This window comes from Hypanus sabinus, chromosome 20 (assembly GCF_030144855.1).
Source record: "Hypanus sabinus isolate sHypSab1 chromosome 20, sHypSab1.hap1, whole genome shotgun sequence".
Taxonomy (NCBI): Eukaryota; Metazoa; Chordata; class Chondrichthyes; order Myliobatiformes; family Dasyatidae; genus Hypanus; species Hypanus sabinus.
In genome coordinates this window covers 54,669,394-54,683,790 of record NC_082725.1, presented here as the reverse complement: position 1 = coordinate 54,683,790, position 14,397 = coordinate 54,669,394, and the positions used below count along the sequence as shown (strand labels likewise).

At 38.9% G+C, this 14,397-nt stretch overlaps 1 protein-coding gene and 1 long non-coding RNA gene across 3 annotated transcripts in view; one reads left to right on the top strand and one right to left on the bottom strand.

The window, feature by feature from the left end:
• The window catches only part of LOC132378547 (uncharacterized), a 28,364-nt gene extending 23,600 nt beyond the window's left edge, over positions 1 to 4,764 (top strand). The window contains exon 3 of one of the 2 annotated variants that reach the window (XR_009507099.1): positions 4,627 to 4,764. This is a non-coding gene — a long non-coding RNA (uncharacterized LOC132378547). The remainder of the gene's footprint in view (positions 1 to 4,626) is intronic. The other variant, XR_009507100.1, reaches the window with a different exon arrangement.
• The window catches only part of jarid2b (jumonji and AT-rich interaction domain containing 2b), a 355,488-nt gene that overhangs the window by 189,748 nt on the left and 151,343 nt on the right, over positions 1 to 14,397 (bottom strand). Inside the window, exon 2 of the mRNA XM_059945528.1 lies at positions 4,681 to 4,831. Within this exon, the coding sequence (XP_059801511.1) occupies positions 4,681 to 4,831 (151 nt within the window). The remainder of the gene's footprint in view (positions 1 to 4,680; positions 4,832 to 14,397) is intronic.

Here is a 14,397-nt window from a genome sequence, read left to right as displayed (position 1 = left end):
AACTCAGCAGGTCGGGCAGCATCCTTTGAAATAAGCAGTCAACGTTTCGGGCCGAGACCCTTCATCAGGACTCATTTCAATGGATGTTGCCCGACCTGTTGAGTTCCTCCAGCACTATGTGTTGATTTGACCATGGCATCTGCAGTGTACTCTGTGCTTACAAATAATATTTGTGTTCTGCTGTATGGCTAGATATCAGACTGCTGATTTTTCTTTTAAAATCTGCACTTTTCAACATGTCCACACACTGCTGATCCTTTCCCCCAAACACATCTGCAGATGATAAATGGCTGACACACTCAAAGTGGGGCAATTTCTACAGTTTCAGTTCCACAAAGGAAAACAATTCTGCTGTGTTATAACCCAGGGAGAAAGTCACATATAGATGAACATTCCCTTCAGACTGGTTCATGCAAGCATACCAGCTATCTCTGGAAGCCAGTGTCAGCCTTTGCTGTCAGAGAAAGATACTGAAAACAAAAGCAGAATGCAGTTTTGAAGCTCATCTCTTGCCATCACTCAACCACAACAGTATAATGGTGCAGGATGTCAATACCCTTCGGTGACAAGAGCAACCAGTCAACACATGGGTCCACAGAGCAGACGATACCCTGCTGAGGGGCAGCAAGGGGACAACAAGTAATTGAACTTGGCCTCTCTCAGCTTCAGCCTTCAAATGCCAAGATCTTTCCAAAAGAATTAGAAATACTCCACCTTACATAATCAAAATGATGTCACTTGGAAACAGTGGAACTATATATTTAAATCCATGTCAGGAAGTGCAGGATTGAGGAAATTATACATTTTCATTTTGCATTTCCTTCTGCACCATTGCAGATTGCATTTATTGTTGTATTTATAACTAATATGATTGATGTTTATTCTTTGACCTTCACACAAGGAATTCAATTGCACGCTGTTGTACATGACAATAAACCAGTCAATTCAAATTGGTAAAAATCCACAAGTCTATTGAGTTTGCATTCAAGTTAGATAGTGTCTACCTAAAGCAGAAACAAAAGCACTGAAGTCAAGAGAATTTTCCCAAAACTTCAACTTAGCTTGGAAAAGTCACTGAACCATACTGCCATTGGCCTTCTCCCATTATAGCTGACACATCTCAGCCTTCTCCAACACAATGATCCAAGTTTCCCTTTGGGTGCCTTGCTTCAGGATTTGAATTGATAAATCACCATGTTTTAGGTTTTTTGTTTTCTCCACACGTGGAAACCTCCTGTCCATTTTGTCTAATCCATTCATAATTTTTAAATCCTCTCAGATCATCTGAGTCTTCAAAATAACATCATAACTTTGTCCAGTCATTCCCCTAACTACAATCTATTAAGTCCTGTTGACTTACAAAAGAGTCCCCCACCCTTCATTGTTTACATCGACTTTAAGGTGTGAAAGATTATGGCTATACATGACAGCAAATAATTACCTAAATCTAATGGAAGTTGAAGAAACCATTGTAACCTTTTGACCCTATTACCTCTGAACAAAATCTAGTGTGTCAAAAGCAGTTCCAGTGAAGTGCTGACTTGTTTTGCATACCCAACAACTGAATTCTTTGATTTGTTTGTATTGCTTTTAAAGTGCATCACATCACATTCACAAGAAAATTATTTTGCACTCCACATTTGACTTGCTTTTTATTTTAAACTTTTACCAAACCCAGTAAATTCCTTTTGTCATTTTCCAAAATGTCCTGCAGTTGTATGAATTCTTCTTTAATTACATACAAGTACTGACTCCACCCAAATCTGACACAGAAAAACATTAGTGTTAACAATCCCAAATCATAAATCCAAAAGAAAACTACTGCAAAATCTTGGAAACAAGGACCAAAACAGAAAATGCTGGAAGCAGTCAGCAGTGAGACAAACATTCTCAGAGAAGATAGCACAGCAAACAAAAAGGATCAATGAAGGGAAATATCTTTGCAACATCTTCCTGCAGAAAGTTTTCAAAACAAAGGACCAATACCTATGGAGGTCAAAAGTTCCAGTAGAGTATTAATTCTGTTAAGCAGTTACCATGACCCATTAAGGTTTAGCACATTAACAACCTTGGCAATATTATGTAAAAATATGATGTCCTAATGTAATTCCAATCACAACCACAATGGCTGCGATAATGAAATAACGCCATAGATTAATCCTCAGAGAGTAATAAAATAAAGGGATGAGCATGTTTCTTTTGTCACAGCTATTGTTTGCTCTACTGAATACTTCCAACTTATTTTATTGCAGATTTCAAGCATCTGTGGTACTTCTCTCTAAAAAGTAAACTGAGCGAAAGCTCCTTTTGAAAAAATGGAAGCACAAGTCGCCAAAGCCACAAATACTCAGCTCAGATGGCAAAACAAATTACAGAAATACATCAAAATGCTTTAAAGATTTTGCAGAAATATAATCCAAAACCTCTTTAGGTTCCAAAATTTCTTATGAAGTAAATACACAAAATAATTTTGCAGGTGTATTGCCCTCTGGAGTACCCAAACCACCATCTCTTATCATACCTCTTGCTTTAAGAAACATAGAAAACCTACAGAACAATACAGGACCTTTGGCCCACAAGGTTGTGCGAACATGTCCCTAACTTAGAAATTACTAGGCTTACCTACAGCCCTCTATTTTACTAAGCTCCATGTACCTATCCAGGAGTCTCTTAAAAAACCCTATCGCATCCGCCTCCACCACCGTTGCCAGCAGCCCATTCCACACACTCACCACTCTCCGAGTAAAAAAAAACAACTTATCCCTGACATCTCCTCTGAACCTTTTGTATGCTTTTTGCGTCTTGACTAGATTTATTACAGTTTTTGTACACCATGGTTCCTGTACCCTACCATAATTTCCCTGTCTCATTGGAACATACCTATACAGAACTCCACACAAATATCTCCTGAATATTTGTCATATTTCTTCCGTACTTTTTCCTGAGCACATCTGTTTCTAATTTAAGCTTCCAATTTTCTGCCTGATAGCCTCATAATTCCCCTTATTCCAATTAAACACTTTTCTAACTTGAATGTTCCTATCTCTCTCCAATGCTATTGTAAGGGAGATACAATTATGATCACCATCTCCAAAATGCTCTCCCACAGAGAGATCTGACACTGACCAGGTTCACTTCCCAATACCAAATCCAGCACAGCCTCTCTTCTTGTAGGCTTATCCACATACTGTGTCAAGAAACCTTCCTGAACACACCTAACAAACTCCACCTCATCTAAACCCCTCACTCTAGGGAGATGCCAATCGATGTTTGGGAAATTAAAATTTCCCATCAAGACAACTCCAGTATCTGTTTCCCTACCTGCTCCTTGATATCCCTGTTACTACTAGGCGGCCTATAAAAAAAACCCAGTAAAATTATTGACCCTTCCTGTTCTTAACCTCCATCCACAGAAACTCCGTAGACAATCCCTCTATGGCGTCCACCTTTTCTGCAGCCGTGACACTATCTCTGATCAACAGTGCCACGCCCCCACCTCTTCTGCCTCCCTCCCTGTCCTTTCTGAAACATCTAAAACCCAGCACTTGAAGTAACTTATTTTGCTTTAATCAATGATTTTAACCAGATTCCACTCAACTGGCAAAGATATAGCTGATATTGAAAAATTGAAGACTTGCTTCCCAACTCAATACATTTTTGTGTTGACAACGAACCTTCATTCAATAACCTAGATACTTGAACTTTATGGGGAATTGCTATCCAATTAAACTCATTAACATATATAAATTGGTACAATTATCAACACAAAAGAGAAGAAATATCACTGAAGAGCAGCCTCAAGCATTTGAGCTGGGAAAGTCTGATGCTGCAGATTTTCTTGGGGAAATTGGAGGGGGTTGGGAAGAATCAGAAAGGAAGTGAGAAAGATATAATGACTCACAATGCTTCCATCATTTCCATTTTAGATACAAAACCCTATAAAAATGTTTTGGAATGGCAGAAGTGTGCCAATTCAACAACAATCATTCTTGTTTTCACACCCTACACCAGAACAATCCCAGATTTGGAATACAGAAGAGTATACTAACTGTGGCTGATTTATCAGAGATGAATGAAACCCATCTAATTCAAAGCAGAAGGGCTCCATAATACACTTGAATTAGGACTCCCAATGTCCTGGGTTGACCTAGGATGCTGTCCGAGCACAATTTAAACATTCTCAAGGAGAATACATGCACTTCTTTTGAAAGCACCTTATATGATTCTAAACATGTTCTGCTAGGTTAAATCTCTGTGGTAAATTACCCCTCAGCATAGGCAAGTGGCAAAAGCATCAAAGGACAGCTGATAGGCATGTGTGTAAAACCAAGTTGCAGAGCCACAAGGAGAAAGGGATTAATGGGATTACCCACTGGAGCCCATGGCCCATGTGTAGAGGGTAAGCAATTCCAGCTCCATTTTTAATGAACCATGGTATACGAAAATCGTATTCACCAGCTACTCTATTTCAGGAATTAATGTAAAAAATCTTCAAAAGGCCACTTTTTAAACTTGTCTTAGTGCTGTTACACATAAATTGTCAAACCTCGTTTACCCAAATCAAAATCTATTTGCATAGCTGTGTAGAACTCAAGGAATTTTATTGTTATTTCATTGCAATTGCAGAACTGAGAGCAAATTAACCCAGAGTGATATCTGCCAACGTCACCAGTGACCTACCAGTCAAATCTTTCCCGTGTGCTTTCGCATTGCTGTTCCCATTGAGGTCACCATATTGTCGCTTCTGTGAGTTTTTGAATTCCTTCAACGACAAATAGAGGACCTTTCGGACGACTCTCTCTTCTGACCACGGTATTCCATCATCGTAGTCCTACAAACACAAGGACAACAGAGAACTGGTTTTAAAGCTGCACACTGCTCAATTCAATTTGTCTTTCAAATCTTGTGGTCAAGAAGTGCAGACACACATCTAAAGTATTTTCTAATATGTCACTGATATAACTTTATGGTTTAACATCTCTTCTATGGGAAATAGAAAAGGTTATAGCACAACAGTTTAACCAGGAATGAAAGATTAGTCAGCTGTCCGTATCCGCAGGTTCCGCACGCGTGGATTCAACCAGCCGCGGATCGGGAAAACCCGGAAGTTCTCCCTCCAGCATTCATTGTTTGAGCATGTACAGACTTTTCTATCTTGTAATTATTCCCTAAACAATACAGTAAAACAACTATTTACAATGCATTTACATTGTATTAGGTACTATAAGTAATCTAGAGATGAGTTAAAGTACAAGCAGTTTTTAAGTCAGATTTGTACGTTAAATCGGAAAAGGTACATCCAGTACTATTTAGCATCAGTCAAATGTTTGTCTTAGTATATAGTATGTATTTTACCTTTCTATGCATATAAAACACTTAAGAAATGTATGTATTTCAATAATTAAATCACTGTGTTGCTTAGTAATAATTGTAGCTTTCATCGGGGCAGGTTAACCTGAGACTGGTTAAATAAGGGACTTGAGCATCCGCGTTTTTTGGTATCCGCAGGGGATCTCGGAACCAATCCCCCACATATAAAGAAGGCCAACTGTAAAAGTCTTCTAAAGTGCAGAGACTGGGTTTATGAAGATTACTTCATAAAGATCTTCAAATACAGTGGAGTACAGTGGAGTGATCACTATCTTCACCAGTTACCAAATGATGATGCAAGTTTAATATAAACCACAAAACAGAGTGGACAAAATAATCTTCATAAACATTAAGTGGTTAGCAAATTAAATTCTCTGCAATAAATCATTAGTAAGGCAGAATCCATGAGTCTAATTCCTGCTCAAAAGAATTTTAGCGAAATAGATTCAAAGATACACGAAACAAGGAAAGTAAAATTGCACCAAGCAGCTTGTGGCATAAATTCTGTTGCAGATTTGATAAAATGGGCTGCTCCTCCCATCATCAGAACATTTTTGGACTTTTGGAGTGTGCAAATGGTAATTCCTTAGATTGGTTCATTGCAGCCTTTTATAATTCTAGACAAGACAAATGTTCCCCATTGTATCACTCCAGCAGTTACTGGATTGTCTAGGTTTACATTGCATTGATAGATTATTTATATTTATCTCTCTCTCTCTCACAACTCAAATTCCTTTAATCCATTAAATCCATTATTAAAAATTAATTCACGCAAATTCAACAATGAAATGTAGCTACAATATGTGCAAATCAAAACTACCAACCATCTTGACCAGGATTAAAGCTTTTTAACTAAAAAGCAAGATTAAAATTAAAAACTACACATGCTACAAACTTGAAAATGCCTGATATTATCCAATTTTGGTGAAGGGTTGGTTATCAATCCAAAACATCAGCTCTTTCTCTCCTCGCATGCTGCCCAATTTCTCAAAGAGAGAGAATAATGCAAACATATTTTAGTTCCGTCAGCCATGGAATTATTTGGAGCAAAGCCTTTCTTACCAGTACAATTATGAACAACTCACAGAGAGTACAGCAGCACTCTAACCCAAATGAGGAGCACAGAATACAGACTCTAATCTACAAGGCTCATATTTGTTCAATTCCTATGCATGGTTAATAAATGGCGAATTTTTAGTAATTCCATATTTAACAGGCAACAGAACAACTGAGATTGAGCAGAGAGGCTGCTGTGAACTGATTTCTGTCCCAGTAACCAAAGATTCTACACTGCCTGGTGTATGAAGCCACAGAGCAGAGATTCCAATTACTTGTTTCTAGGTGCTTCCTTAGAAACAAAACAAACTTCAATGGATCCACTGTTGAAAGTACCCAGACTGATACAAGTTTCTTGTGAATGAATGTTGCTATCTGCCCATGATTCTGCTACAAAAAGATTTTCTGACCCACTTGCACATTCCTAAGCAAATGACAATAAACCTGACTTTCTTCCATTTGAATCAAGATGTCTGCGTTATTTCCTTTAAAGTAATTGATCAATCTTGTATCACACAATGACTGGTGAACAGCTAAAATGGGAAAGCACCCAGGGTCGCTGTCACATAGAGAGCTGCCTTCATAAAAATCAGCCTCAGAAGAAAGTAGAAAAGTTTGTAAACAAACTGAAAGATACAGGAGGTAACTTGATGTGATTTCCCCTTCTGGCAGCACCAAACACTCATGCAGGATGAGGGAAAATGCACCAAACCATGAGAGTTTGTAGTACTGGACAAAGGCAGGAGAAGGTAACTATATCTAATGTAGTCGCAAAGTGAAACAGTAAGTTCGCACATCAATTTGGTTTTGTAAATCCTGAGTGGGATGCAATTTAAAAAAGGAGTGTCATTGGGTAATATCTGTATTCTGGCATTTAATCACAGTACAGCTTTTGACACTACCTGGTCAAAATAAATATTTGTGTCGATGAGGATTGTGCAGTTACCCCCAGCCAAAACTTTGCATGGAACATTAAAAAACAAAGGCACATCAGCATCAACAGTGGACTCTGCCAAACACTTCTGCACTCCAGCGATAACGCACTGCTTATGCTGTGGTCACATGGGCTTTACAGTCATTAGTTATGGTTTCTTGCCCTTGAATTCCTCACATGCTGTACAGCTGCCAAGTGGGAAGGATATACAGTGCACACCCACTGTCAATGCATCAGCAGAACTTGGGTTGCTTGAATCAGCATTTCCACAGATGCAGCACCACCAGTCAAAAATGTTCTCGTCTCCCCATTCCAAATCAGCACCCTTGCTGCTCAGCAACCATTTCAAAACAGTCATTGCCTCGTAACAACTTAGGTTATCATATAGACATTTGCCTTGATAATCTTGGGCGATCCCAGACAGCTTTTTAAAAATTCCAGCTGAGTGGAACTAAAGCTGGCTCAGGACACGAGGATAAGTGCAACAGCAGGAAGTGTACTCATTAAAAAAAAGACACAGATGTTCTTTTTTAAATAAAAGATTTATAAAAACACAGCACATCCTTGTCAAGAAGCAATAAAGCTTGACTACACTTGACAATGGTCAGAAACTTTCCATTTAAATCAGCATCTTTGCAATGCACGAGAAGACAGTTAATGAGTTCTACCATATTTGACAAAAAGGCTCAAACCAAAACAAAGTGTACAACTGTTACACATTATCTGAAGGCTGGTAGGTGCTGTTAACTATGTAAAAAAGGTATTTTGCTTGTCCAAATTTATAACCCTGAAGGCCACACTGAATAATTTTCAACAAAGGCAAGAAGAATCTAGACACCGTACATTAGTCCACAAAGTATAACAAAGCAACTCCTCCTTGGATGCCGTGATTAGCTGCCTCAATTGCTCTGGATATTGACAGACCCAACAGATTTTGAGATGACTTTTGAGACCAGGATACCAGTTATTTTGACCGACCCACACTTAATGCTCCAGCATAAGATAATGCACTGGGTTACATTCAGGATATAATGCTCCAGTATTGGATTTGATTACATTTGTTGTTAATACACTTAAAATGGCTTCCAAAGTTGTTCAATATTTATGGCTGTCCTGTCTAGGTGGGCATAATGGATTGTTGGGATCATTTGGAAGAGCAAGCTTGTTGACCCTAGTCAATAATTATTTCCTCACTCAAAACCTACAAGAGATCATTGCATTGTTATTGCATTGCTGTCATGGTTCCTACATAGAATCAAAGTTTACAACATTGGAGCACTACCTCACAGTTCCAGTGACCCAAGTTTAGTCTTGACCTCAGTTGCAGTTTGTGTGGGATTCTCCTTGAGCCCACATGGGATTTCTTTGGGTGCTGCAGTTTCCTCTCATAATCCAAGGTTATAGCTATACAGTATGTATGTCATAGCTAGCTGAACTTTAAAGAGCCCCAGTTTGTAGATAAATGATATGATATAGGGGGCAGTTGATGGAAATATGTGGGAGAATAAAAATGCTTAGGGGGGATTAGAGTTTAAAAATGGGTTGCTTGATGGTCAGCACCAACTCAGCTGGGTAACGGGCTGGTTTCTGTGCTCTCACCTCATGTGGCTTGGAGAGACCATTGAAGAACTATTCCCATCTCCAAATGTGTTCACTGATGGGGAGAAACTTGGAACACTGTAGAAGCAAAGCAAGTCTTTCCTGTTGGTTCAGCTTCTATTGTCTGTCAAATTCTCAATTTCCCATCAGCAGTGTCAACAAAAGGTAGAATTCAGTGAAAAAGGTAGAATTCTCCCAGGTTAGTGGGATGTGCCATCCTCCGAATGTGATGTTAAAATCCCATCTGGCTCTGGGTCAGACACACCGATTACTATCGTAGTGGATACCTTTGCCAACCATCACCCTGCTGCTGATTGTGGGAGTTTGCTCTGTGTAAATTCATTATTGCATCTTCAATCAGACCATAAACACACTTCAAAATGTTTTTGTTTTAAAAGTACCAAAGATGCAAATCAATTCCCCTCAAGTAAAACACATTGAATGTAATCAGCAATAAACAACTTGGCTCATTAACAGCAGTTTGACTTGCAGAGATACAAAATGGATGAGTTACAAAGCAGATTGATAGTCATTCCAGATGTAAAAACGCTAGCTTTGACTGGAGGAGTCATTATTGAAGCAATACTGCAAACCTCGCAGACTGGAGAGGGACTGACAGAGGGGTTGCTTCTTCATGTTGAAGAATCTAGAACCAAGGGGCCACAGTTTAAATACAAGAAATGTATAGAGTAAGCAAAAATAACCCAAAAGTTGTTCCCCTTGGAAATATTTTCCTCAAAAGTGGGTGGAGACAGAACCTTTGAAATACTTCTAAGGCAGGCATAGATGTATTTTTGAAAAGCAGGGGAGGAATAGGCAGGAAAAGTGAAGTTGGATCAGCACAATCAAAGTGAATGCAGAGCGTGGGAGCCAAGTAACCTACTCCTGCTTGTAGTGTTCTGAAAATATCACTGCAACTCAGAAGTAAAAGTCACAAGATATAATGCACAAGATTGCTATTGAAATAGATCCCTTGTGTGTTTTTAAGATATTGTAACTTTTGAACAATCAGAGAGAGACAGACAGTCGACAAATCAGATCCAAACCCTTCCGTTGTTGGATTTTACTAAACTACGGTGAAAGGCAGTTGGAGAATGGACAGTTCATTTGTGGAACGTGCTCTGTAGCTTGTGCTCTCAGATCAGTACTTATGCATCGCAAGATAGTGTGGCTTCATATTTGCGCATGCCTGGTGTTATCTGGGATGGAGGAGTAGTTTGTATCTGCTGTGTGGTCAAAAGTTATACTCACACCTATATCTGTGTTTTTCTTAGTAATTTATAGGTCAACATTCTTCCATTACTACAAGTCTTCCATTCTTTTGCATTCTGCCCCATTAATACCCAAACAATTATTTTATACATTCTTTCCCCATTCCTCTGTGTACTTGACAATCATATAATAAACTTTTCAGTGAAGCCAATGAATTTAAAAAGGAACTTGGTGCATTGCGTCTCCACAAAACAAGCTGAGATGTACAATCTTGGACCCTGCGGCTTCAAATGCAGTCTACCCACATTCCCAACTCTGCCTGATGCTGAACCACTAGAATTTCCAAACAATCAGACAGTGGATTCTCAAAGTTCCCCCCCCCCCACCCCCACATAATCCACGAGGAGAAACAAGCTAGAAATAGAGAAAAAAACTGAACTGTGGCTTGAGTGGTTGTGAAAATGTCAGAAGGCAGAGTGGGAGATTTCAGGAAGAGAACATGATTGGGTAGATGATGTGGTGAAAAGTGTAGTAGGGGAATGTGACACCAAAACAACCAGCTTGCACAAAACCACACAAGACTTGCTGAGCTTCTCCTACCCCGAGACTAGAATGAGCAACTTGTCATGCACTTATTAAGTGGGAATTTCCTTCATACAGTTTGTCGTCTTGTTTCTGCCTTTCATGTTCCGCACTAGAAAACAGATGGCTTGTCTTGTGCTGATTGCATGAATTTTAATAAAACTCAGCTGCCTCCTTAAAGCCACTGGTGCCTTAATTGCAACGCAATATTCAGAGATTTCTTTCCCCTCCAGTACCCATCTTAAAGGCCTGGTCTTGTTTAATCTCAACAGAGACACCATACTGCAAAACTGAGTATTAAATTTGTTGCTATTCACCACACCATTGTTGTTAGTCTGGACAAAACTAACATTCCAGCTCCAAAAGGTTCATCAACTGGATTAGAAACCTGATAAGTGATTTCAGATTATCCATACCACAAATTTAAATTATGATCATAGCTGGTGAATTTCAGAGTGCAAATAAGAGAAATTTCAAATGTCAGATTACATGGCTAAAATATCCAATTAAGATCTAATCAACACAGCATTTTGAAAATGATTCAAAAATACAGGTTATAGTTGTACAAGAACAGGTTAAATCATGTTCACTGCTGGAAAGTGACGCACAATTTGGTGCTAATTTTCACATAGCTTAATTCTCCCTGTTTTATTACATACTGTTTTTTTGTGTGGGGTGGGGATGTGTAATGATTTTCTTTGGGCAGGTTGGTTTCATGGTTGTTCTATGTTTCGTGACTATCTGTGGGGAAGACAAATTCCAGGGTTGTATACTGTGTTCAAACTTTGATAATAAGTAAAATGTACTTTGAACTTTGAAATAATTTCCTAGTTGCAACCCCCAAAATTAAACATATTGCCCTTGCTTCCTCAAATCTTGATTCAGAATCAGTACTGCACATGCTATACTGGTCAGGGCACTGAATGAGGTCTAACAGAATGGACAGATACAACTTGATTCCTTATTTTTAAACAAGGAGATTACAAATGTTAGCATGCAGTGGAATTCTAGGAATACCCCAGTCCTCCACAAAACCTCATTAACCGTTTTATAATCTAGGTATACAAATTGAACTTTTTATTGTACAGATCAGCCTCCACCACCCCTTTTAAATCACGTTGCTCCCTCTTTACAACTTTTTAAACATTGCTCCAAAGCATGATTTACTTTTTTAGACTTTACAACTCAAAACTGGGATCCAAAAATATCCCAGTTCTTTGCAGGAAATGATTATTGTGCAGGATCGGCACTGTGTACTCATGGTTAAGATCTTCAGCTGCAAAGGATCATTTGGTATCACTTCCTCAGTCTCTTCATCCTTAATGTCATTAAGAGAAAAAAATCTAAATCAGATCCTCATTTAGCTATCAGCAAATTAGGAGTCTGGCCCAGCTATCAATCACTGCTCACACAATACACAGCTGAAATCCATCAGTGGCCAGGAAGGAACAAGGGTATGTGTGAGCAGAGTTTAATTAATGTACAATTCTTCCAGTTTGTTTCACTGCAGGTCACACGACATCCTCCCGATAACATCTTTCCTCTTGGAAAAATCTGAAGGCTTCAATGTGCTCATCTATATGCAAATGGATCCTTTTATAGTACAAACCAAGTAGCTTTTTTTTCTCTAAAAAAAAATCATTTTCCCTCTCCAGAAATGCTCAACAACTGTATGATATCTTGATGCTAAGCCGTTCAGAGCATTAGAAACTCTCCTTGATTCAGTTTTAGGGTAAAGGGCCCATTATTTAAACTCCATTGAACCATAATGTTGTGATGTTTTTAAGACCATCTTGGCTGCAACATTTGAGTAATTAATCTACACATGCAAATAGTGTTGACTTGCATTCTGAATGCTTTATATGAAATATGTCTCAACATTCCGTCAGGGTGTGGAACTGGAGAACTCTGGAGAACAGGAGAAAAGGGAAGTCCTGACAGTACAGGATTCCCCCACTATCCGAAGGTAGAGTGTTCCTATGAGACAGTTTGTAAACCAAAATGTCGTAAAGTGAAGAAGCAACTATCATTAATTTATATGGGAAATATTTTTGAGCGTTCCTAGATCCAAAAAATACCCTACCAAATCAAACCAAATAACACATAAAATCTAAAATAACACTAACATATAGTAAAAGCAGGAATGATCTGATAAATATACAGCCTATATAAGGTAGAAATAATGTATATACGGGGTAGTTTCACTTATCAAAAATCGTGAAGACAGCGAGCCAAAATTGATTTGGAGAGGGGAAAAAATCAGCACGTACATGCACACACATACAACTGCCTATACAAGGTTTCACGGTCATGCTGGTTTTTCTCGGGGTAAACACATGTATAAAGCGGGCATCTTTTTTTCATAAAAGCAAAAATTCTCTTTGGTTAGCGAAAACAGGTACTAATGTAGGTCTTTCGTAACAGCGAGCTGTCGTAAAGCGAACGTTTGAAAAACGGGGGCCTCCTGTACAACCTTAGAAAGTAGGTGTTAAAGGGGATTAAAAACAGACCTGATTGAAGGCACCTGACCCAAATACATAGGGCCATACATACAGGAGCCATAGCAGGGTGGTAGCTATACAATAGACAATAGGTGCAGAAGTAGACCATTCGGCCCCTCGAGTCTGCACCGCCATTCTGAGATCATGGCTGATCATTCACTATCAATACCCAGTCCCTGCCTTGTCCCCATATCCCTTGATTCCCATCAGATAGATATCCATCAGATATCTATCTATAAAAAACAAAAAGCAAAAATCTGCAAATTGTGGAAATCTGAAATTAAAACAAATATTGGAATTACTCAGTAGGCCAGGCTGCATTCATGAAGAAAGGAGCAAGGCTAACATTTCAGGCTGATGAGCTGTCATTGACAATATAATAAGGACTGAACTCAGTTTAAGTTGCAGTGCCTGGGAAGATCCAGACAAAGATAGACTGGAAGTGATGGTGGTGTAAGAGAGGGTGATGATTCTGTAGCTGGTTGAGCAACTGTACAAGCAAGGAAAGGGAGGAAAATGTTGTAACTGGATACTTAATATAAAAGAGTATTTTGGAAAACAGCAGGTCAGGCAGCTAGTAGAGAGTTAGTGAGCGAGTTAAATTTACAGGTGAACTAGCCAGCTCTGAAACAAACTGTAAAGGCTGGTCATCTGAAGATCATGAATATTCTGTTGTTCTAAGGGCAGAAGCGTATTTGGACATTGTGTTTACATTGGCCTGATGCCAAAGTCAGTCAGAAAATTGCTAGGAAGACCTTAGAAACAAAATTGAGGGGAAAAATAATTAGGCCAGATAAATCAATAGACATAACAATACAGACTCAATGTTCAGCAGATGCCATTTTACCAAAAGATCAGGCATAGCCAAACTTCGGTTTTCTTTAAAGAGAAAACTTGTCACATTTCTCCATCCTGGAAAGTTTACCTGTTTGGTGACGTGAGGCTGAGAGGGTTCTACATAAGTTTGATGCTGAGATTTTATTTCCCTTTGTGGGAAAAGTTATAGAACTAGTGGGCATGGTTTTGGAGTAAGAGGTCATTCATTTAAGATGGAGATGATTCTCAGGTAGACATTATAATATGGACTGCACTCCAAGCATGTGAAGACCATAGAAAACAGACAGCAAAGTGGAGTTGAGACCA